General features: G+C 37.6%; 1 protein-coding gene across 1 annotated transcript in view; it reads right to left on the bottom strand.

The window, feature by feature from the left end:
• LOC150084650 (papilin-like) overlaps positions 1 to 24,920 on the bottom strand; it is a 967,274-nt gene that overhangs the window by 692,878 nt on the left and 249,476 nt on the right. Inside the window, exon 5 of the mRNA XM_090376529.1 lies at positions 20,612 to 20,714. Coding sequence (XP_090232655.1) covers positions 20,612 to 20,714 — 103 coding nt within the window. The remainder of the gene's footprint in view (positions 1 to 20,611; positions 20,715 to 24,920) is intronic.

Below are 24,920 nucleotides of genomic sequence, written 5' to 3'. Positions count from 1 at the left end.
TCCAGAATCTTGGAATCTTTCCAACTAGCCAAGTCCAGCTTATAGAGTAACCTCTCGTGAGGAACCGAGTCAAATGCCTTGCTAAAATCCAAATAAAATGTCCTTATGCAAATAAACTGTTAAGATAACAAGACTAATATTATTATTGATAAGGAATCATATCCAAATAGACTGTCAAAAAATATGCTGTTGTATAAAAGACTGCCATACAAACTGGGGCAATGTGCCATTAAGAGCAAGTTATTGTTATGGATAGAGTGATGGTTGAGCTGGAAAACATGAGTGTAGTTATTAATGGTACAATGCTCTTCATGGATTAATATTGTGAGTGACATCCCCGGTGTACTGAGCTAGGACCATTGTAGTTTTCTATATTTGTTAATGATACTGATGAGGCTTAATGTCTAAGTTTGCAGATGATACGATGGTGGTTAATAACAGTAAGCAAGTTAAGTTACTGTAACAATATCTAAAAAAATTAAGAATTGCACTGAGAAATGGCAATTGAAGTTCAACAGTGACAAATGCAAGGTAGTGCATATTGCTAGCAGTAATTCCAGATTAACGTACCAACTATGTGATGGTACACTCAGGTTAGTAGAAAACGAAAAAGATCTGGGCTAATTCTGCAGTCTGATATGTTTGTTTGTTTGTTATTTGGTTTTTAGGAGCATTAGCAACTAAGGCCATATTGCTCCGGGATATGCGGTGGTCATTCCCTGACCTTTCAGCATCCTCCGTATTTGGTGGTGACGGGCTCGAACCCCGGTCTAATCAAGAAGCGTGTGCTACGCACTGCTGCTCCTTCCCACCTGGTTACGGAGGCGCCTAAGCAGCAGTCTGATATGAAATTCTCCGAGCAGTGCAGTAGGCTGATGGGAGACTCCTGGACATTTGTCAGTAATATACAGAAACTTTGCTAGCAGGGATAAGGAGGTGATTATCTCATTGTAGGAAACAATGATTAGGCTTCATCTTTAGTGCTACACACGCATGTCTGATGGTCTCGTTTTGGGAAGGATATAGATCTGCTGGAATAGGAGCAGAAAAGGGCAGTGAGGTTGGTAAAGGGAACAAAAGGGTCATCTTATCAAGAAAAGCTTCAGTTCTGCAAATTGCAGCATCTGGAAACTAGACCCCTTCAAGGTGATCTAACTGAGGTTTTAAGGTTTTGAATGGAATGAGCGAACTCAATGATGATGGCATTCTCCCTCTTCCTACATGCAAGATTTGGCTTCAAACTACTCACTTTCATGACTTGTTGTGCATGTGGGAACATGAATTCAAGTAAGAACTAGGCAAATTATTCAAAGGGATAGACCAGTGTGATGTGGGAAATTTTTTTTTTTTTTTTTTTGGCCAATGCTTTATAAGCTTGCTTTTTGCACTTGCACTACTAATCTTCACAACAGCTCTTCAAAGCCAAAAAAAAAAAAAAAAAAAAAAGTTAATCAGCTTTCAAATAAAAACTTGATATTGCTATTCACCATTGTATAAAGCATTTTCTCATGCTTTCACATGCTTTACACGATAGCAAATCTGCAATAAAGCCAAAGTAGGCAATGTTCTACAGGTAGCAGTGTTTCATAGTAACACTTATAATGATACTATGACAGAATGGAACAAAAAAATTTTCTGATAAACTACGGGTACTCCCCATCTTACGGGAATTCAACTTTACATAAGTTTTTGCTAGCTGATGCAAACTTAAAAAAATCGTAGAAACGTAATTTGCATCCTATAGGAATAAATGGAGTTATCGTGAAAATATCGTAATGTGAACCCAATAACACATTGGTTTTTTTTGGTAATTTGTTCCAAGACCTCGAAAGTTGAAATTTTTGCAATAAAAAAAAAGCTATTTATCTCTCTAAAAGGTCATTTTTATAATGGAAATTGCACTACACTTTCATCGTTATTATACGTTCAGTTATAAGAATCAATTTTAAGCATGCTCAATGCTGATGGGATTCTTCCTCTAGCTCAGAAAAATCACCTGAGAGGGCATAAATTCAAATTGAGGAAAGACAGATGTAGGATGGACGTGCGGAAATTTGCCTTTAGCCAGCGGGTGGTTGGTTGGTGGAACAGACTTCCATCCCTTGTGGTGGAGGTTGATAGCCTAAATAAGTTTAAGGCTCAGCTGGACAGGTATTTTGAACGAACAGAGGGGTGAAGTGGAAGTGAGTTTTTTTTTTTTTTTTTTTTGGCTGATGCTGCATAAGCTTGCTTTCTTGCATCAAATGCCTTTACTAATGCTAATGCCAATGCTAATTTTGTGATATTTTTCTAAAACACATTTCTGGAGGTCGCTACCATAAAACAATAAAAATAATTTGCATTTTCCAGTTTATTGAGCTTTTCTCTTAAGTTAATTGAGCTTTTCTCTTCAATAAGATCGAGTTTACTACAAATGGGTAATAAACTCGATCTTATTGCATTTGCAATAATACCAATAACTGGAATTCTGTGGGTTTTCACATTACGGTATTATGGTGAAATGAGTTCCCTTCACTGAAATCTCCAATCATATAAAAAACATAAATAAACTTTCAGAATCTTCTCTTCATTCCTATTTACTTAATACAATGGTGAGGGGAAAGGGACCAACGGAAAGTGCAAGTGCCTGCAGTGCTAGAAAACAAAACAAAATTGATTTAGAAATTATTATTATTGTTATTATTAGCCATAAAGTGCAAGGAAGCCTGAGGCTTATGCTGCACCAGCCAAAAAAAAAAAAAAAATCCCGTGTTACCCTGAGAGAGAGAGAGAGAGAGAGTCAGAAGTAGAAGGGAATCACCAAGAAAGCAAGAAAGAAAAATGATGATATCCAGCTCAGGACCCTGAGTTTGCCAAGCCCATACTCACCAGATGTGAGCCCCTGGGGTATGAAGATGATTAATTAAGAAGTACGAAGCAGGACAAAGTTTGTCATCTATTGCACAGAATTAGGTCTCGCTGCTTCACAGTGGGAGCTTAGAGTGGAACAGGCATTCTGTGTGTTATCAGATACTCAGTCTAAAACACTGATGGATCCAATATCTTTGTATTTCAGATGATTTAGGAGAAGTTCAGTTGGCCTGCCTCCCTAAAATCCACTTATGCACACCTTCTCGATGGAAAGCCCTGTCAATGAACGTGTAGAGTGGTTCTCTTCAAGACACCTAGTCAGCATGAAGAAGAAAAGACCAAACCCTCCAGCACATGACAGCACAACAAAACAAATGGCCCTCAGTCCCCAGTGGCTTTCACTCCCCCTCTTATGGCAGTGAGAGGATCAGAGTGGAAGCAGAGGGTGCTAAGAATCTGTGTGGATCCACCTTTTTTTGATAAATATGTGAGCAAAGCTGTTCTACGATCAGTTGAATTCTCATGTTGTTTAATTAAAATGGCGTTTCAACAATCCTTAAAGCCATCATTGGCTAAAGCACAACTTGAATTTGAAAAAAGCTTGCATACAAAACGCAGACACATCCAGTTGATGGAAAATATACTAGCTACTCTTGACTGTACTTTTCACCATTAATTTTTGTGGAGCGAAAGAGTCCTTGAGAGCAATACCTTACTTGATTTTTAAATATCTGTTTTTGATTTTTCCAATGAATCCTTCCAGCGTTGACAGTTGACAGGTCCTTTTTGAACCCAAAATGAGATATCATTCTTAGTTAAAGTACTCCATTGCATTTTGTGTAGATGTTTTATTGATTCTTTTCTGTATCATAGTCTGAAATATCAGGATCACATGTAGTTTCCTTAAAAATATCTATAGGAATAGTTTCTGTTTTATAGTCTGCAATATCAGGATTAAATGTAATTGCACGAGATCCAACTATCTGTAGAAATAGCTGGTACTGATACGTCACGTCACTCCTCAATAGATGAAATTTTGTTTATTTGTGTTACTTTAAAATAAGTGTCAACTTTGGATAAACTAGATAAATGAGCCTGTAATAACTTCTTTTTTTTTCTCTCTTTTGATACCCGCTTGCAAAATTTCTCTTCATTTTTAATCCGAAGCAAAATTTATTTCATATAAGTAAAAAAATGTAAAAATGAAAATTTTAGTAAATAATAATTATTCACTATTACTTTTATTACAGTATTGCAAATGACATTATGCAAGTTAATTATTTATTTAGATTATTAAATTGAATATTTTATTATTGCCAACAGATTATTTTTATCTGTAAATTTTGTTATATAAAATGTTTCTAACTCACCACACAATTTAAATAAAGATAATTATTTCATTAAATAATATTGTTGTAATAATATGTATATTATTGTTAAACAAGATCACACATATATAGGTAACATAAAATACTGAAAGAAATTGTCTGACAAAAGATTAGCTACCTGGTTTTGCCCCACTTTGCCCCATAAGTAAGTAAACAATCTGTGATTTGACACTTACCATTGTCACATTCATAATTTATTGATTCTGATTCCAAAAATAGGCACGCATTTTAAAAACAACCAAAAGTATATTAGATAAATTGTTTTTTATGACAAGTAAAAGCGGAAAAGCAAAAAGTCTAAAATAAAAACAATACTTTTCATTTTTTGTATACTGATGTGGAGGCTCCTTATAATGTGAGGCCATAAGTTATGCATAAATCCAGCCCTCAGCATGATTCATAAAAAATAAACTTAATAGGCTAGTATGTATTATTACTCCATAGCTGATGAATTACAAGAGTATTATTAGCATTAGCAAGAAAGCAAGCTTATATAGAATCAGCAAAAAAAAAAAAAAAAAAAACCTCCCCATTTCACCCATCAACAATTGTTTGTCTAGTTCTGCCTTGAACGAACTTATGTTGTTGACCTACTACAACAGATGGAAGATTGTTCCAACTAACAACTACAAACTGGCTAAAGATGAATTTCTGCAAGACGAAAAATCCCACTAGCATTGAGCTTGCTCAAGCCATTCAAGGCCTTATACACTTCAATAAAATTGCCTCACAGGTGCCAAGTCTCTAGAAGCTGCAATTTGCAGAACTTAAGCCTTTCTTGTTAACACCAACAATTTGTTCCCCCTCACCAGTCTCATTGCCCTTATCTGTACTAATTTCAGCAGCTCTACATCTTTCCTAAAATGAGGCCTCCAGACCTGTATACAGCACTCAAGGTGTGGCTTAACCATTGCCTTACAAGGGGACAATCACCCCCTTCTCCCTGCTAGCAAAATTGCTGTATAGTATTGACAAGACATCATAAGCTACTCTTCCAGCCTGCTGCACTGCTCAGAAAACTTCATATCTCACTCCACAATTACCCCCCCCCACCAAGTCTTTTTCATTCTCCACTACCTTGAGTGTAGTACTATGCAGTACATACTCTGGGGTTACAGCTACCCATATGCAGTACTTTACATTTGTCAATGTTAAAATTCAGTTGCCACCTCTCAGCCCATCTGCCCAACTTTTCCAGCTCCTGTTGCAGTAGCGTACTATCATTGCTATCATTAACAACCCTGCCAATCTTCATATCGTCTGCAACCTCAGACATTAACCCTGATATACCTTCATCAATATCATTTATAAAAATTGAAAACAACAATGGGCCCAACACCGAACTCTGGAGGACTCCACTAATAACATTAGTCCATGATGAGCAGTGTCCATTGATAACCACTCTGTCTTCTCCCACTCAACCATCCTTTTATCCATTGTAGCAACTTGCCCTTAATGCCATACTGCTCCAATTTGTACAGTAGTCTTCCATGTGCCACAGCAACAAAAGCTTTCCTAAAATCCAAATATATGAGATCAAAATTATTTTCTGCATCCAGTCCTTTGTGACCACATCATAGTATCCAATCAAATTTGTCAGAAAAGACTTCCCTTTAACAAACCCATGCTGTGTCTGAACTATAACTGCATTCTTGTCCAGATGATCCTACATCACTTCTTCAACCAGTGACTGCATTATTTTCCCTGGAACAGAAGTTAAACTAGTTCTGTAATTACTCGTGTCACCCTTTGATCCCCCTTTGTGAACTGAGAACAAATTTGCACATCTCCAGTCCATGGGGACCTCCCCCGAGCCCAATGAAGCTTTCATAATTATGGCTAAGGGTTTGCTTACTTCCTTTGCTGCTCCCTTTAATATAACTGGATAGGTCCCATCCGGGGCTTAGAGGAGAACAGGTATCCTGTGTGTTATCAGACACTCAGCCTAAAACACTGATGGATCCAATATCTCTCTATTACAGAAGATTTAGGAGAAGTCCGGTTGGCCTGCCTCCCTAAAATCCACTCATGCACACCTTCTCGATGGTAAGCCCTGTTACGTCACTTAGGTGGCAACGAACGTGTAGAGTGGTTCTCTTCAAGACGCCTGGTCAGCGTGAAGAGGAAAAGACCAAACCCTCCAGCAATGAGAGCACAACAATACAAATGGCCCTCAGTCCCCAGCAGCTTTCACTCTCCCTCTTACAGCAGCGAGAGGATCAGAGTGGAAGCAGAGGGTGCTAAGAATCTCTGGGTACGACCAGGCTGCCATGCACAGAAATTGAACTTGGCCTGTTATAACGTACGATCACTCATCGGTGAAGACAGGATATTAGAGCTGGAAAAGGAATTAGAAAATGTGAATTGGAATATCATCGGTTTGGCTGAAACAAGAAGAAGAAATGAATCACTTATAAGTTTATCAAGTGGAAATCTGCCAATGGAAACAGTGAAAGGAGTGAAGGTGGAGTTGGGTTTCTGGTCCATAAAGATTTTAAAAACAACATTTTGGAATTCAAAAGTACATCACCAAGGGTGTCAAGACTAATACTCAAGATTTCTAAGAGGTACAAGCTAAAGATTATAATGATTTATGCACCAACATCGAGCCATGATGATGAAGAGGTTGAAGAAATGTACACTGAAATTGAGAGAATTCTAGATGAGCAGAAAACCCGCTACACTATTATTATGGGGGACTTCAATGCTAAGGTTGGAAAAAGGCAAAACAGCGCAGAAAGAGGAACTATAGGAAATTTTGGAATTGGTGAAAGAAATAAAAGAGGTGAAAGACTTGTGGAATTTGCAGAATATCAAGGAATGTCAGTAATGAATACTTTTTTCAAGAAAAGGGTGAACAGAAAGTGGACATGGAAGAGTCCAAATGGATTAACAACTAATGAAATCGACTTCAACCTCACTAACAGAAGATATATTGTGAATGATGTTACCGTCCTGAATAAGGTAAATGTTGGAAGTGATCACAGAATGGTAAGATGTACACTTGATATAGATGTAGGAAAGGAAAGGAAAAAACTGACTCGAGTAAATAATACAAAGGTCTTTGAGATAACAGAGGAGGAGAAAAAGCAGTATGTACTGGAACTTAAAAACAAGTTTGAGCTTCTGCAGACTGCTCAGGACCAAGATATCGACGAGAAATATTACAACTTTCTGAAAGTGATAAAGCCCAAGAAACCTATAGGGAAACAGAAATCCAAAGAAGAAAAAATTAGTCAAGAAACACTTGTCATGATGAACCGAAGACAACAAATGAAGAGCGGGAAAAACACTGACAGGGAGAAAATTGAGTATACTGAGTTATGCAAAGCCATTAGAAAGAGACTCAGAGAGGACATAAGAAGATTTAACACAAGAAAAGTAGAACAAGCATTAAGGGAAAACAAAGGATTTAAATCAGCAGCCATGAGCAGTAATACAGAAAGACAAATGATACTGAAACTGAAGAATAGCGATGGTGTACTTATAAACAGCAGAAAAGGCATAATTCAAATAGCAGAAGACTACTATAGAGAATTATACAAGGAGCGAGGGAATGATACCAGCAGTGGGGAAGATGGATTGCAAAGTAGCAACACATACGACATACCCAATATTCTTCCTGATGAGGTAGAACATGCATTGAAGAAAATGAAGAATCGGAAAGCCCTGGGGGAAGATGAAGTTACTGTAGAGTTGTTAAAATTGGGAGGAAGAAACATAACACAAAAACTGGCAAGGCTCTTCACAAAGTGCATTAGAAAATGTGTGACGCCTAAGCAGTGGAATAATGCAATCATAGTTTTGCTGCATAAGAAAGGAGATAAATCAGAAATTGGAAATTATAGACCAATTAGCTTGTTATCCAACATCTACAAGTTGTTCACAAGGGTCATTACTAACAGATTAGAAAGAATACTTGATGAGAATCAACCGAAAGAGCAAGCTGGCTTTAGGACAGGATTCTCAACTATGGATCACCTTCACGTAATATCACAGCTAATGGAGAAAGCAAATGAATATAAAACACCATTATGCCTGGCATTTGTGGATTATGAAAAGGCATTTGACTCCATACAGCATAAGGCAATGTTTCGGGCACTGGAAAGACAAGGCATAGATACCCCATATATATGATTTTGAAGAAAATATATGAGAGTGCTACCTCCTTTATTAGACTAGACAAAGACAGTAGCAAATTTAAAATCGAGAAAGGAGTTCGACAAGGAGACACAATATCTCCGAAGCTGTTTACTGCTGCCCTTGAGGAAGCTTTCAGAAAATTAGACTGGTGGCAGAAAGGAGTCAATGTGAACGGAGAGTACCTAAACCATTTACGATTTGCAGATGACATTGTGATTATAAGCCACGTTCCCAAAGAATTAGAGGAAAATCTTAATCAGTTATGCACAGTTAGTAAGGACTTTGGACTAAAGATGAATATGGCTAAAACAAAAGTAATGATGAACAAGTATGCCACGGAAAGGGAAATAATGATTGAAGGAGCAGTAATTGAAAAGGTGGAGTCATATACTTATCTGGGACAAGTTATTAGCTGTAATAATGATAAATGGCTGGAAGTCAAGAGAAGAATAAATTTTGGATGGATAGCATTCAGGAAATATAGTCACATACTGAAGAGCAATATCCCAGTTTGTCTGGAACGTAAAATAATGAACCAATGTATACTCCCCACCATGACTTATGGAAGTGAAACTTGGGCACTTACCAAAAGAATGGAAGAGAAGCTGAGAACTACACAGCGAAGAATGGAACGAATTATATTGGGAATCAGACTGTTAGATAAGAAGAGAAACAAATGGATTAGGCAGCAAACTCAAGTAAAGGACATTCTTATCAAAACTAAAGAACTAAAATGGTCTTGGGCAGGACACATAGCTCGAAGACATGATGACAGATGGACTAAGAAAATAACAGAATGGTACCCAAGAGGAGCTAGAAGAAAACCTGGAAGACAAAGGCGGAGATGGATAGATGAAATTCATGAGTTTTTGGGTAGTAAATGGATGGCCAGTGCTCAAAACAGAAGGAACTGGAAAGTTGCTGGAGAGGCCTTCATCCTGCAGTGGATTGAAAATGGCTGACGATGATGATGATGAGGTCCCATCCACACCAGTTGACTTTCTTATGTTCAATTTAAACAGTTTCTCCTCCACTTTATTCTCAGTTATTACAAAATCATTTAGCTTCCTGCCAGAGTTTGATAAGCTTCTGGCCTCCACTTCCCTACAGACATGCTCATGTGTGAATGTAGATGCAAAACACTCATTCAGTTTGTCAGCTACCTCAGCAGGTTCATCAACAATCGAGCGGTCGATGTCAAGTGGACCAATCTGATGCATTCCCTTTCTTCTAGAGTTTACATAAGTAAAGAAGTCTTTACTGTTTTTCTTTGCATTGTATGCCAAAGATTTCTTGTAACCTACCGTTCCATGCCTAACATTCTTGATGACTTGATTACAAATTATCTTATATCTACCATAGATATCTGTATCCCCTGATAATTTATATGAAATCCCATGCATTTTTCTTCTCTGCCACGAGTCTCATTAGGTCATCAGACATCCATTCAGGCCTAAACCTTGAATAGTTTCTTAGTTGGTATGAAAAGACCAGCAGCTTCCAAGATTGCTTCCCATTTAGAATTTGCTGTTGGCAACACCATCAGTTGGTCCCACTGTATAAAATTTAAAAATCTCTGAGACCATAGTAGTCACCTTTATGAAAGCAAAAACCCTTCCCTTTACCCCCGATGGTAGTTACATTTTTGAGTAAATCCTGCCTCAGTACACTATGATCACTGCCACATAGTGGTTCATTTATCTGCAGATTCTTAATGCATGAAGAATCGCTGCAGATAATCAGATCAAGAGTATTACTCCCTATGGTTGCCTCTTGAACATGCTGCTGTAGAAAACAATCATCCAATAAATGCACAAAAGTCTTGCCAGTGTGTGAGCAACCAACCCACAAGTTCTAGCCTATATCTGGGATATTAAAATCCCTCATCATTAGACAATCTGATTTATGGCCCACTCTATTTATCTGCCAAATTGCTCATTGTACTCGTCACATTCATTAGGCCTATAACACACTCCTACTCTCATTTTCCCTTTCCCAGTGCTTATGTCACACGACAGAACATTGCATTATCCACCAATGTCAACTGGATGCACTTCCTTAGATTTTAAGTGTTTCTTAACTAACAGCATCACCCCTCCTCCCCTTCTATCCTGTCTATCCTATCTGTACACATTGTACTCCCCACCTTCGAATTCTGTATCTCTGTGTGACACCAAGTCTGATATCCCAACAATCTCAGCCTTTGATGTCTTCACCAGCACCTCAAATTCATCAAATTTATTTACTATACTCCTAGCAAAAACCGTTTACACGCACCTATTCTTACTCTTAGTTACCCTAATACAGCCCATGTATTTACTTGTTTCACTATGACTCCCAGCAGCCCTTGAAATCCCCAGTACCTCACTTTCCAGGCTGCTGCTCATTCCAATAGAAGCAGTGCAAGAATCACTTTCACTGATGCCTGCAGCTACTGTTAATCTATTAGTCTGTGAAGGCCCCCAAGCTAGCAGTTTTCCAACCCACCTAACACTGCCTCGATAGCATCAGCAAATATTCTTGCACCCTTTCTATTTAAGTGTATCCCATCCCTGTAGAAACAATCTCTCCTGTTAACAAGAATAGACCACGCTGAGAAAAAAGTCTATCCCATGAGCCTTGCATAATCTCTCAAGGGCCGAATTGATTGACACTCTCTAAGCATATACTCCTTCCTATTGTGTCTGGGCAGAATTGTAGACACTTTCAAATTTAACCCTAATTTGCAACTTTTTTTTTTTTTTCAACATTAACTTGTACGTTTTAAGTAAATCCACAGCTCTCCTACTCTAAACGTCATTAGTGCTAACATGTACAACAATATCACCCTTTTTCCCCTTAAAGCTCTACATTATCAACTTTTGCCCCTGGCAGACATACCCTGGTCCTATTCCACCTATCCTTTTTGCACAATATATATCCCGTCTCCCTGACAATAGAGTTACCAAAATTAACAAGCTCCTGTGGGAGCAAGGCATTCTGCCCTGAAGGTTGCCAATGCCTGATGATCAAGTGCAAGCTCTGGCATTGATGTGGGCAGCTGAGAGCTTGATGGGTCCCCCAATTTAAATCCTTCGAGGGCATCATCCCTGTTCTTCAGGCTCTCATAAAGGCCCATAACAATGCTAAGTTGGTGCCTATCTTCTTTACACTGCTTACATCAAGCAAACACAAAGATATATCCCTTGGAAATATCATGTCCCATTCCAGAAGTCTGCAAAAATTTCACAAGGTTCAATTTTTTTTGGCTGTGATGTGTTGGATAATAAAGTTAATAAATTTAATTGATTAATTTACTATCCGAAGCTTGACTATACTATACTAAGCTAATGCAGTAATACATATTCCACTATATTATTTTATGTTATACCTTAGCTATCAAGTTCGAGATATACATTATCAAGGTACGCTATACCATAACGATCACAATGTTAAATTAGTTCTATCCTTAGCTAAATACAAAATTTATATGCCCAAAAAGTGATTAAAACCTTCAAAATACTTATTTATTACAGTTAAAACCATACTATTCTTCTGCACTACTGGTTACGCTATGATATTCCAGCCAAAACACCGATACGATAGCATTACAAGTAGCGAGCTGTAACTTACAAAGTTCATTAGCTAAATTTAAAAAATATGCTAACGAATACTACTAAGCCTATTCAATCTATTTGTAAAACACAAATTAATATGGTAACTAATCAAAAATACAATAAAATACAAAAGATATATGCCAAAAAGATGGTTAAAACCTTCAAAATACTTATTTATTACAATTTAAACCCTACTATTCTTCTGAGCTATTCGTTATACTACAACATTCCGGCCAAAACATGAGCACGATAGCAGTACAAGTAGCGAGTTGTAACTTACGAAATCACTAGCTAAATTTTAAAAAATAAGCTAACGAACACTACTAAGCCTATTTAATCCATTTGTAAAACACAAATTAATATGTTAATTAATCAAAAATACGATAAAATTTCAGCAGCCACAGGGCTACATTTTCACCAAGCGACACCTGACGGCCAATTCCCCTTTTTGCACAATATGTTTCCCATCTCCCTTCCAACAGAGTCACTAACAATAAGTAGCTCCTATGGGACCAGCCCATAGAAGCTAGTTATTGTTGCATTTCAGTATATTAACTTATGTGGTATTCATAATTATACTGAATTTAAATAGAAATAATGCCCCAGACTAGAGCTGCAAAACAACAGGCTCAAAGCAACAGGAGTAATGTGGCTCGAGTGGGAACTGAAGGGGGTAATTCTCCTATAAAGTACAGCCTGAAGAAATGTATTGTGTGTGTGTGCAATGTTTGCGGACTTTCTGGAACAGGACATGATATAGCCAAGGGGAACTATAGATAAAGGGATGGTTGAGTGGAAGAAGACAGTTGTTAATAATGGACACTACTCATCATGGAATAATGTTATCAGTGGAGTCCCCCTGGATTCTGTTCTGTGCCCATTGTTGTTTTCTTTATTTGTTAATGATATTGATGAATGTATAGTAGGCTTAATGTCTAAGTTTGCAAATGATATGAAGGTTGGCAGGGTGGAAAATGACAGTAATGACAGTGTGCTACTGCAAGAGGAACTATAAAAATTGGGCAGTTGGGCTGAGAAATGGCAATTAAGGTTTAAAATTGACAAAGCAAAGTCCTGCATATGGGTAGCAGTAATCCCAGAGTAATGAACTGTGTGGTACTGCACTCAGGGTAGCGAAAAATAAAAAAGATCTGGACGTAATTGTGCAGTCAGATAAAAAGTTCTCTGAATAGTGCAGACAGGGTACAAGAACAGCACATGGGGTTTTGTCTATGATATACAAAAATTTTGCTAGCAGGAATAAGGAGGTGATTATTCCATTGTATAAGGCAATGGTCGGGGCACATACAGGTCTCCTGGAATGAGTAAAGAGAAGAGCAATGAGATTGGTGAGGGAAAACAAAGGGATGCTCTTATAAAAAAGGGCCTCAATTCTGCAAATTGCAGCATCTGGAGACTAGGCACTTGTGAGGTGATCTGACTGAGGTGTTTAAGGCTTTGAATGGATCAAGCAAGCTCAATACTGATGGGATTCTTTCTCTTGGATGCAAAACACACTGTAGAAGCAATATATAATTTTTTTTTTTTTTCCAAAAGCATACTGTTGTAGGGGGAACACACGTTTCTTTGCACAAATGAAACACACACAAACGAAAGTTATCGCAAAGATTTCAATTTGACAATAGTTTTCAGAAGTTTTTAACACAATTTCCAAGAGATTTTTTTTTCTTCAAATTTCATTAAAAACTAAAATTCACTTCCAGCAAAGGTGCTGTAGTAATATTGCTTGCAAAAACAATTCTACATGAGTAATGCAAACTTCGTTTTTTATCCAGTGCACAACGTGGTGTTTTATATTTGACACCAGTTTTTCCCAATTTATAATGCAGCTGCCAACAGTTGAATTTCTTTGAAATTTTATTAGTTGATGCAAAATATACTGAAGAAGAAAAATATAATTTTTTTTTCAGAAAATAATTTGTTGTGAAGAGCACACACTGTTTTCTTTTTAAAGTACAAAGAAACTTTTGGTACAGAAGCATTTCCTATTTTATTTTTCTGTTTGCAAAATAAATAAAAATTTCTAGAATTTTCAATAGAGAAATCAAAGAAAATGCTTCTTAGAAAGATAATGAAAGCTTCAGCTGTGTAGACAGAGTAAACGAAGAGGACAAAATTACTAAAATAAACTATGATTACAAGCCCACATCTGCACACGGCTCAAGATTAAACCAGAGTTGACAACTGCACATTCACCTGCAATGTGAAAAGAATAACAGAGTGAATAATGACAAATATGATGTGTAGTGGTTGAGTTAATCAATAACTGAGTTTCTGTCAGAAAAAGGAAGTGGAGCTTGGCAGATTGTAGGTGTAAATAAAAAATCAAGATTGTAAATCAGACTGCATAAATTAGTGAAATGAATTAAGAAGTTTTTAGGCAGTCTAAATGTTTTCACAAATAAGTTTGTTCTATTAGTTTAACTATTCGTGATGCACTGAGGTACATAGGTAGAATAAGAGTTGGGGGAGGGCATGGATTTATGATATTTTTAGATATGGTATTATCTATACAATGCAAACAAGCTATAGGCATTTTCTGCACTGGCTAAAAAAAATAAATAACTAAATTAACTAAATAAAAATTAATAATAACAAAAAAATTATGATAAATTAATAATAAAAATAAAAAAATAAAAAGAAAATGAACAACCTACATGTTTCCCCTCCTCACATTGGTAACTATCTTGCTCATCTTGAATTTCTCCAAGCTGTCTGCCACAACTACCCATGGAGGTAACCTTTTCAGTAATTAACAACTTACTGGCTAGATGATAGATTGCTCCAGGGATATGCGGTGGTCATTCCCTGACCTTTATGCAAGAACACCAAATATGGAGGTCACGGGCTCGAACCTCGGTCTAATCAAGAAGCGTGTGCTATGCACTGCTGCTCCTGCCCAACTGGCTACAGAGGCGCCTGGCTAAAAGTAAACTTTCTACAATCCAGTCTAAATCTCTTTCCCTATAATTTGAATTTATGGCTTCCAGTTCTGGAACCATTTATAGCAGTGAAAATTTTCCATTCCTTAATTTTACTATCCCTCTAAGAGCCTCACAGACCTCAACGAGGACCCCCTCTAAGTTGTCTGATTGGCAATCAGTTCTGGTGTACGTACATCAAGAATATATTCAGGCTCTTGACAAAATGTAGCTTCATAGTAACCCCTTAACCACCCAGAGCATATACACTATCCAAATTCCTATAAGTCACATCTAGCCAAGTAAATATAGCAAGATGATCTAGCTCAACATTTCCTGAACTTTATATAGCTGACAGCTGGGAAATGGCTTTTTTCAATATCTTTTTTTTGAAGCCCAGAAATATGAGGACCAGTAAGAAAGCAATGCCTCCTAATTTTTTGATTTCAAATGTGGCGGCATAGATCATTTCGTGTGTCACTGAGTGGTAACTATAGGTCTCTAGTTTCACCATACTGGGTGGTGCTGTGATTTGTCTCGTGAGTGCAACACACAGATAGTTCAAAATGGTGGATGTTACAGATATATATATCAAACAAAGAGTGGTGATTGAATTTCTTATTAAGGAAGAAGTAACACCTATCGAAATCCATATGCATCTCAAAAACGTTTATGGTAACAATACCGTAAATGCAAGTACAGTTAAATGTTGGGTAAGACACTTTAAAGTTGGGGAAAGTGACATTATTGACAAGCTCCATAGCGGCCAGCCAGTAACATCAATGGCAACAGACAACAAGAGCCAGATCAATGTGCTGATGAAAAAGGACCGCTGCATCACAATGCGCGAATTGTGTGATGCAGTAGGTATAGAGAAACCTGCTCTGATAACCATCATCAAGGAACTAGGCTACAACAAGGTTTGCACCTGGTGGGTCCCCAAAATGCTGACATGTGAGCACAAAGAAAGCCGGAAAGTCATCTGTATAGAACTTCTCCAGTACTACGAGAGTGGAGAGGTTTTTCTTTCACGCATAGTCACAGGTGATGAAACCTGGGTCCACCATTATGACCCTGAAATGAAGAGACAGTTGATAGAGTGGCACCATCAAAATTCACCATGCAAGCTTATGCAGCATCAGTCAAAAAAAAAAAAAAAAACCAAAAAACTTCCACTTCACCCCTCCGTTCGTTCGAAATACCTGTCCAGCTGAGCCTTAAGTTTATTTAGGCTATCAACTTCCACAACAAGGGATGGAAGTCTGTTCCACCAACCAAATACCCACTGGCTAAACACAAATTTCCGCACATCTATCCTACATCTGTCTTTCCTCAATTTGAATTTATGCCCTCTCAGGTGATTATTCTGAGCAAGAGGCAGAATCCCATCAGCATTGAGCATGCTCAAACTATTCAAGGCTTTATACACCTCTATCAGATCACCTCGCCGGTGCCTAGTCTCCAGACACTGTAATTTGCAAAACTTAAGCCTTTCTTCGTAAGAGCAACCCTTTGTTCCATTCACTAATCTTGTTGCCCTTCTCTGTACTCTTTCCAGCAGCTCTACATCCTTCTTGAAATGAGGCCTCCAGACCTGTATACAGTACTCAAGGTGTGGCCTGACCATTGCCTTATTATATTATACAAGGGAATAATCACCTCCTTATCCCTACTAGAAAAATTCCTGTATATCATTGATAAGACACCTTGAGCTACTCTTGCATCCCGTCTGCACTGCTCAGAGAACTTCATATCTGACGGTAGGTGTTATCGATCTGGAGCCAAAATTGAGAAGAATTGATTGACAGGTGGGCATGGCAATATTGATTGACGGGTAGGCGTGGCAAACGATGAAATGATTGGTGGTGGTGGGCGCGACAGATGACAAGCTACTGTGTAGTCAATGGTTGGCATTAGAATGTGTATTTAAGAGTAAAGAACGGTGCATAATAGTTTTGTGATGAATGATAAACAGATAATAGCAGTCACGAATCTTTTAAAGATGGAAGAAATTTGTAAGGAAAATAAAACGGTTCTTTTTTGGATGAAAACTAAATAAAAGTTTTGTCCTGTTCATTTTTATGTTTTTCATTATATTTTTTTCTCATTATTAAAAGCAGAGATTTGGAGTTCATGAGTGTTTTTACTATACTGTTGATTTAGATTTGGTTACAAAAAATGAAAAAGATTTTTTTATATTTTTCGTTATATTTCGTAACCTGACCTTTTTTCACCATTAGGGCATATTATTGAACAAGAAAATAAAAATAGTTATAAAAAAATTTATTTTTTTATTAATGTATTTTCTAAATATGACTGTGATTCTAAAGAAAGAAGGTTAGGTTACCCCCTCCACTTTGGGAGGGGTTCAAGCTCCCATGGGATTCAAGTGGATGTAACCTGACCTTTTTTCACCATTATGGAAAGCATTCATTAAGGTATATGCGATTAGGGCAAGTTACCGTTAATGTTTCTGAGTACTACTAAACCGATGTTATCGTGTGTTGTGTTCATGCACCAATCAGCACATCATTTGCCACACTTACCTGTCAATCAATATATTGTTCTCGACTTTGCTCCAGACCGATAACACCTACCATCTGTTTACCGAGCGAGCAATGCTAGAGTGCCGTATCAGGAAACTAATTTTCCACGTAAGTTATCCGACTTTTCTCGTTGTTCTCGTGTTGGCTTTCTTTACCTTCGCCAAAGTCCACTTTCAAATGAGGTGGACACAGAATTATGTATGCAAGAATGACTAATACAATATAAAATATATTGCACTGTTGCAATAATATAATTTACAATTTTAATTGGCGAAGGTAAAGAAAGCCAACACGAGAACCACGAGAAAAGTTGGATAACTTACGCGGAAAATTAGTTTCCCGATATGGCACTCTAGCACTGCTCGCTCGGTAAACAGACGATAGTGTTATCAGTCTGGAGCAAAGCCGAGAATGATATATTGATTGACAGGTAGGTGTGGCAAGACCGGGCTAGCCGAGTGGGTAAAGTACCTGTCCGGCAACCCAAAGGTCGCGGGTTCGATTCCCGCCTCGGGCTTGGATCAAAGTACTGCAAAAACCTTGGGAGGTGCAATATGGCCACAGAAGCCGATGCGCCAACAACTATCAAATCAAAAAAAAAAAAAAAAAAGGTGTGGCAAACGATGTGCTGATTGGTGCGTGAACACAACACACAATAACATCAGTTTAGTGGTACTCAGAAGCACTAACAGTAACTTGCCCTAATCGCATATGCCATAATGAACGCTTTCCATAATGGTGAAAAAGGGTCAGGTTACCTCCACTTGAATCCCATGGGAGCTTGAACTCCTCCCAAAGTGGAGGGGATAACCTAACCTTCTTTCTTTAGAATCACTGTCATATTTAGAAATACATTCATAAAAAAATAAATTTTTTTATGACTGTATTTTTATTTTCTTGTTCAATAATATGCCCTGATGGTGAAAAAAGGTCGGGTTATGAAATATAACGAAAAAAAAAAGAAACCTTTTCTTTTTTTCATAACCAAATCTAAATCAACAATATAGTAAAAACACTCATGAACTCCAAAAATCTGCTTTTAATAATGAGAAAAAAACAATGAAGAACATAAAAATGAACAGAACAAAAGTTTTATTTAGTTTTCATCAAAAAATGAACCAACATTTTATTTTCCTTACAAATTTCTTCCATCTTCAAAAGATTTATCGCTGCTATTACCTGTTTATCGTTCATCACAAAACTATTATGCACCGTTCTTTACTCATAAATACACATTATAATGCCAAACAATGACTACACAGTAGCTTGTTGTCTGTCGTGCCCACCACCAATCATTTCATTGTTCCACGCCTACCTGCCAATCAATCCTTCTCAATTTCGGCTCCAGACCGATAACACCTACCGTCTGTTTACCGAGCGAGCAGTGCTAGACTCCGGTGTCGGGAAACTCATTTTCCACGTACGTTATCCGACATTTCTCATCATTCTCATGTTGGCCTTCTTTACCTTAGCCTTTTAATTAATTAATAACTGAACATTAAAAGAAACCCAAATATTCTGGAATATGTAGTTCTTTTAACTGTGGAAACTGGAACAGATATATAATTATGAAATTACATCTTAAGATGTCTAGAGTCTGAAATAAACATTATATACAGTCATCTCTTCATTGATACAATGTCAAAATTAACTCTCTCTCTTTCTCACACACGCACGCATGCACACACACACACACGCACACACACATAGGCTCGATCCGTTGGATTATCTAGCAGCTGGTCTCTGAAAACAGTTTTAAAGCTGTACACTCAAAACATAAAGAATATTCAGTCTCACCATGATGCCTAACAAAAGACATGAATAATACTGCATGACAGAAGAGAAGAAAAGTAGAGACCAAACATGATTTTCACCACTTCAAGGCTAAAATGAGCAAGGAGTTTAAAGTCCTCTCTCTTCTTGGCTTCACGTTAATGTACCATAATAGAGGGTGGCTGTAAGTAATATTTATTCCAGACTGTAGGCATCCTAAGATAACTGTAATTTCATAATTGTATATGTATTACAATCCCCACAGATGAAGGAACCAGTCTTCTGAAACATTTGGGTTACTTGTAATGTTCACTAATTAATCAGTTAAATTTTTAAATTATGTTATTGCAACAAGTGCAATGTATATTTTATTGAAATAGTGCAGTGTATATTTTAATCAGAAAAATCCATTTCCTTGCATCATTTTGCCATTCTAACACTAACATAAATGAAAACTATCAGTGTGGAAAAGTAGAAAAGGAGAAAAACATAAAAAAAAGTTTCCTTCCTTGCATTGTTTGGTCTTACTATTATTAATGCAAAATCTTCACATTCCACAACCTAGCTAAAGTTGACTTACACTATGTCAATTTATGCAAATTAATTACCAAACTGCTCAATAAATTCATGAAAACATCTTCTTTCACAAACAGATTATTTTTAAACAAATTAAACACTTACATTATTTAAACTAACCTAACTTTCTTTTAATAAAAAAGCACAACTCAGTCAAACTACCCAAAAACCAATAAGTATGATACACTGCTGAATTCCACCTGAGCCATTAACGCTAACTACAGAAAAAAAAAAAGAAGAAAAAAAAGAAAAAAAAAAACAAGCATTGAAATGAAGATACTAAAAGTTTTCATTTTTATCTTTATTACAAAAATTTAAAAAAATATGTAAACATATCTGACAAAACATATGATGTACAAAGTCCAGATATATTTTTTCCCTTATTGTAGTAAACACATTTATACTGGAACATGGATGCTACACTTAGACTAAACACGAGGAGAGTGACCTAACCATCCATCAGCTTTTAAACATATATCTTTAAATTCTTATATGCATATTTTTCAAATAGGAAACTTATAGCATATATGAAAAATAACACAAACTTGAATAACAACCAGAAGAAAAAACTCTACTTACTGGAAATCCAAAAAACACACCCAATTATTGGGAAACTTCCAACTAAATTGGAAGATAATGCAAATAACAACAAAATTTTATAACTCAAATTTTCTCGTACTTACAGGATGTGAAACCAGATATACCAAAAGTTGATAATCACTAGCATAGCAAGTTTCTTATCAGTTACTTGTCTTCAATAGACATCATTAGAAGATTATGAAAATTAAAAAGTTTACCTTTAGTATATGGTACCCAGTTATAAAACTTGCCACCAAATGGTACTACATTAAATTTAGCGCACTGTTCTTCTCTAAAGCCTTTTGATTCATCTGGGCAATCCTGGGGAAAGAAAAGTCATTTTATTAAAACATGAAATTTAACTTCTAATTATTAAAAAATGCCAACTCATAAAGCAGATCTAATGAAAAGTCATAAGCGGTCAACAGTTGGTATCACAGTTTTTAAAGCACATTCACAAATCTTGCTCATGGTGCACAAAACAAATAGGGATCACAGCAAATAATACAACTGATGCTTGTATAAATATGAGGTGCATTCAAAAAGCCCCCAGAATTTTTCTATAAAAGTTTATTGAGTGAACAGTCAGGCTTACTAACCTAATCACCTTTAAAGTGCCCTTCCTTCTACACACAAAAACTTGCTCAATTGGTCTTCTTAAGTTTTGAAACATTCTTTAAAATTGTGGTTTTTTTTTAGCACAGGTAGGGCTGCATTGGCATTTTCTTTGAATGTGTGAAAAAATGATCCAGAAGTCCCATTTTCAGTTTAGGAAACAGCCAGCAGAGAAGGGGCTCACATCTGGTGAGTATGGGCTTGGCACACCCAGGGTCCTGAGCTGGATATCATCATTCCTCTCTTTCTTGGTGATTCCCTTCTCTCTCTCTCTCTCTCTCTCTCTCTCTCTCTCTCTCTCTTAGGGTAACTCAGAAATTTTTTTTAGCTGGTGCAGCATAAGCCTCAGGCTTCTTTGCACTATATGGCTAGTAATAATAATAATAATATAAAATGCAAGGTTGGGGGAGTAGAGAGGCTGCTGTATGACTGCGATTTTTTTTCATAACCATGAACTGCTTTACTACCATTGTCATGTGACTGGGTGCACTGTCATGGTGCAGGAACCAGCTATCCTTCCATTTTTGAGGTCATCTTTGCCTCACATTCTAACGCTAACAGGTCAAAACCTCAAAGCAGTTAGCAGCAGTACTGCATATCTGCGTAGTTGCAAATTTTTAGTACACTATGCCCTCATCATTGAAAAATAATAATCAGTACGACTTTGACATTGGATTTTGTTGCACAAGACTTCTGGGCTGTGGGAACATTTTAATGTGCCATTCAGCTGATTCCACCTTGGTCTCCAGGTCATAGGTGAACACCACAACTTTCATCTCCAGTGACCACCCTTCTTAGGAAGTGCAGATCCTGCAGAGATTTTTCGAACAAATCACCTGCAATGGCTTTCCTGCAATCCATTTGATTGTCCAACAGCAAACAAACTTTGCACACATGCAATACATCCATAAATCTTGTGTAAGGATTGTTGTGTACTAAGCATACAAATAATCAAAGTTCATGAGCAATCTCAACAACAGTCATTCACTTATCATTTTGCACAAGTTCCTTCACTTTCGTGACATTTTCATTATTTCATGATGTCAAAAGGTGTCCACTGTGAGGTTCATCTTCCAGTATTTACTGTCCATTTTTAAATCGACTCATACACTGCTGTTTTTTTCGAACCATCATCTCCATAAACTTTCTATAATGCTTTGAGCATCTCAGTAGCACTTTTGCCAAGTTTAAAGAAGATGTGCAGAAATTTTTCTTTAGAGAGCAGGTGGTTGATTGCTGGAACTAACTTCCATCTCTAGTTGTAGAAGTTGACAGCTTAAATAAATTCAAGGCAGAACTAGACAAACGTTGAGTGAATGGATGGGTGAAATGGCAAGAGTTTTTTTTTTTTTTTTTGGCTGATGCTGTATAAGCTTGCTTTCTTGCATCATATGCCTCTAATAATGCTAATGCTAATGTCAGCCCACAAATTGGCAGACCTGAGTTGGAGTCCAGCCCCAGCAGGACGCTGGATTGCAAATGTTGCTTCATCCTCCCCAAGGGTGAGAACAACCTACCTTCCCAAGGGCAAAGTGATAGCTGAGAATGGAAGTGATGCCATCTGGTGCCACTCCTAATAACTAAGAGTGGCACCTGATCAATGATATACAGAAATTTGCTAGCAGAGATGAAGAGGTGATTCCCCCTTGTATAAGGCAATGGTCAGACCACACCTTGAGTAATTAGCATTAGCATTAGCAGAGGCATTTGATGCAAGAAAGCAAGCGTATGCAGCACCAGCCAAAAAAAAAAAATAAAGTAAAATAAATAAATAAAAAATAACCACTTCCACTTCACCCATCTGCTCGTTCGAAATACCTGTCCAGCTGAGCCTTAAACTTATTTAGGCTATCAACTTCCACGACAAGAGATGGAAGTCTGTTCCACCTACCAACCACCCGCTGGCTAAAGGCAAATTTCCGCACATCTATCCTACATCTGTCTTTCCTCAATTTGAATTTATGCCCTCTCGGGTGATTATTCTGAGCAAGAGGAAGAATCCCATCAGCATTGAGCATGCTCAAACCATTCAAGGCTTTGTACACCTCTATCAGATCACCTCGCTGGTGCCTAGTCTCCAGACACTGTAATTCGCAAAACTTAAGCCTTTCTTCGTAAGAGCACCCCTTTGTTCCATTCACTAGTCTTGTTGCCCTTCTCTGTACTCGTTCCAGCAGCTCTACATCCATCTTGAAATGAGGCCTCCAGACGAGTACTCTAGGTGTGGCCTGACCATTGCCTTATACAAGGGAATAATCACCTCCTCATCCCTGCTAGAAAAATTCCTATATATCATTGACAATACACCATGAGCTACTCTTGCAGCCCGTCTGCACTGCTCAGAGAACGTCATATCTGCCTGCACAACCACCCACAGGTCCCTTTCATTCTCTACCACTGTCAGTGTAGTACCACAGAGTTGATACGTTGCTCTGGGGTTGCTGTTTCCCATATGTAGTACTTTACATTTGTCAATGTTAAACTTCATTTGCCACCTCTCAGCCCATCTGCTCAACCTTTCCAGATCCTGCTGCAGCAGCATAGTGTCAGTAGTGTCCTTGACAACCCTGCCAACCTTCGTATCGTCTGCAAACTTGGACATTAAGCTTGATATACCATCATCAATATCATTTATAAATACAGAAAACAATAAAGGACCCAATACTGAACCCTGAGGGACTCCACTAATAACATTAGTCCACGATGAGCAGTGTCCATTAATTACCACTCTCTGTCTTCTGCCACTCAACGATCCCTTTATCCGTAGCAGCAATTTGCCTCCAATGCCACACTGCTCCAATTTGTGCAGCAGTCTTCTATGTGCAACAGTATCAAAAGCCTTTCTAAGATCAAAGTATATAATATCAAAGTTATTCCCTGCATCCAGTTCTTTTGTGACTGCATCATAGTATCCAATCAAATTGGTCAGGCAAGACTTCCCCTTAACAAAACCATGCTGTGTCCGAGCTATAACTGAAGTCTTGTCTAGATGATCCTGCAGTGCTTCTTTAACCAGTGCCTCCATTAATTTTCCAGGAACAGAAGTTAAACTCACAGGTCTATAATTACTTGTGTCAGCCTTTGATCCTCCCTTGTGAATTGGGGTCACATTTGCACATCTCCAGTCCATGGGTACCTCCCCTGAGTCCAAGGAAGCTCTCATAATTATGGCTAAGGGTTTGCTTACTTCCTTTGCTGCCTCCTTTAATATTACTGGATAGATCCCATCCACCCAAGGTGCCTTTCTTGTGTTTATCTTCAACAATTTCTCCTCCACTTTACTTTCGTTTATTACAAGATTCTCTTGCTTACTGCTAGAGTTGAATACACCTCTGGCATTCCCCTCGCTGAATAACTCCTCCTGTGTGAATGTCGATGCAAAATATTCATTTAGTTTGTTAGCTACCTGAGCAGGGTCATCAACAGTTGACCCATCGATATCAAGTAGACCAATCTGATTCATCCCCTTCCTTCTAAAATTTACATAAGTAAAGAACACTTTGCTGTTTTTCTTCGCATCCCTTGCCAAGGATCTCTCGTAATCTGCCTTCGCCTGCCTAACCTCCTTTGTAACTTGGTTACAGATCAACTTGTATCTATCATAGGCTTCTGTGTCACGTGTTAATTCGTATGTATCCCATGCATTTTTCTTCTCTGCCATATGCCTCATTAGTTCATCTGACATCCATTTAGGCCTAAACCTTGAACAATATTTCTTAGTTGGTATGTAAAGCCTAGTAGCTTCCAAGATAAGTTCTTTGAATGCTTCCCATTTTGAATTTGCTGTTGGTAACATCATCAGTTGATCCCACTGTATAGAATTTAAATACTGTCTCAGTCTATCGTAGTCGTCTTTACGAAAGCAATACCCCTTCCCTTTACCCCTAATGGTAGTTACCTCTTTGAGTAAAT

Source organism: Mastigoproctus giganteus, chromosome 6 (assembly GCF_048544385.1).
Source record: "Mastigoproctus giganteus isolate SK-2022 chromosome 6, ASM4854438v1, whole genome shotgun sequence".
NCBI classification, from domain to species: domain Eukaryota; kingdom Metazoa; phylum Arthropoda; class Arachnida; order Uropygi; family Thelyphonidae; genus Mastigoproctus; species Mastigoproctus giganteus.
This window is presented reverse-complemented; position numbering and strand designations above follow the sequence as displayed.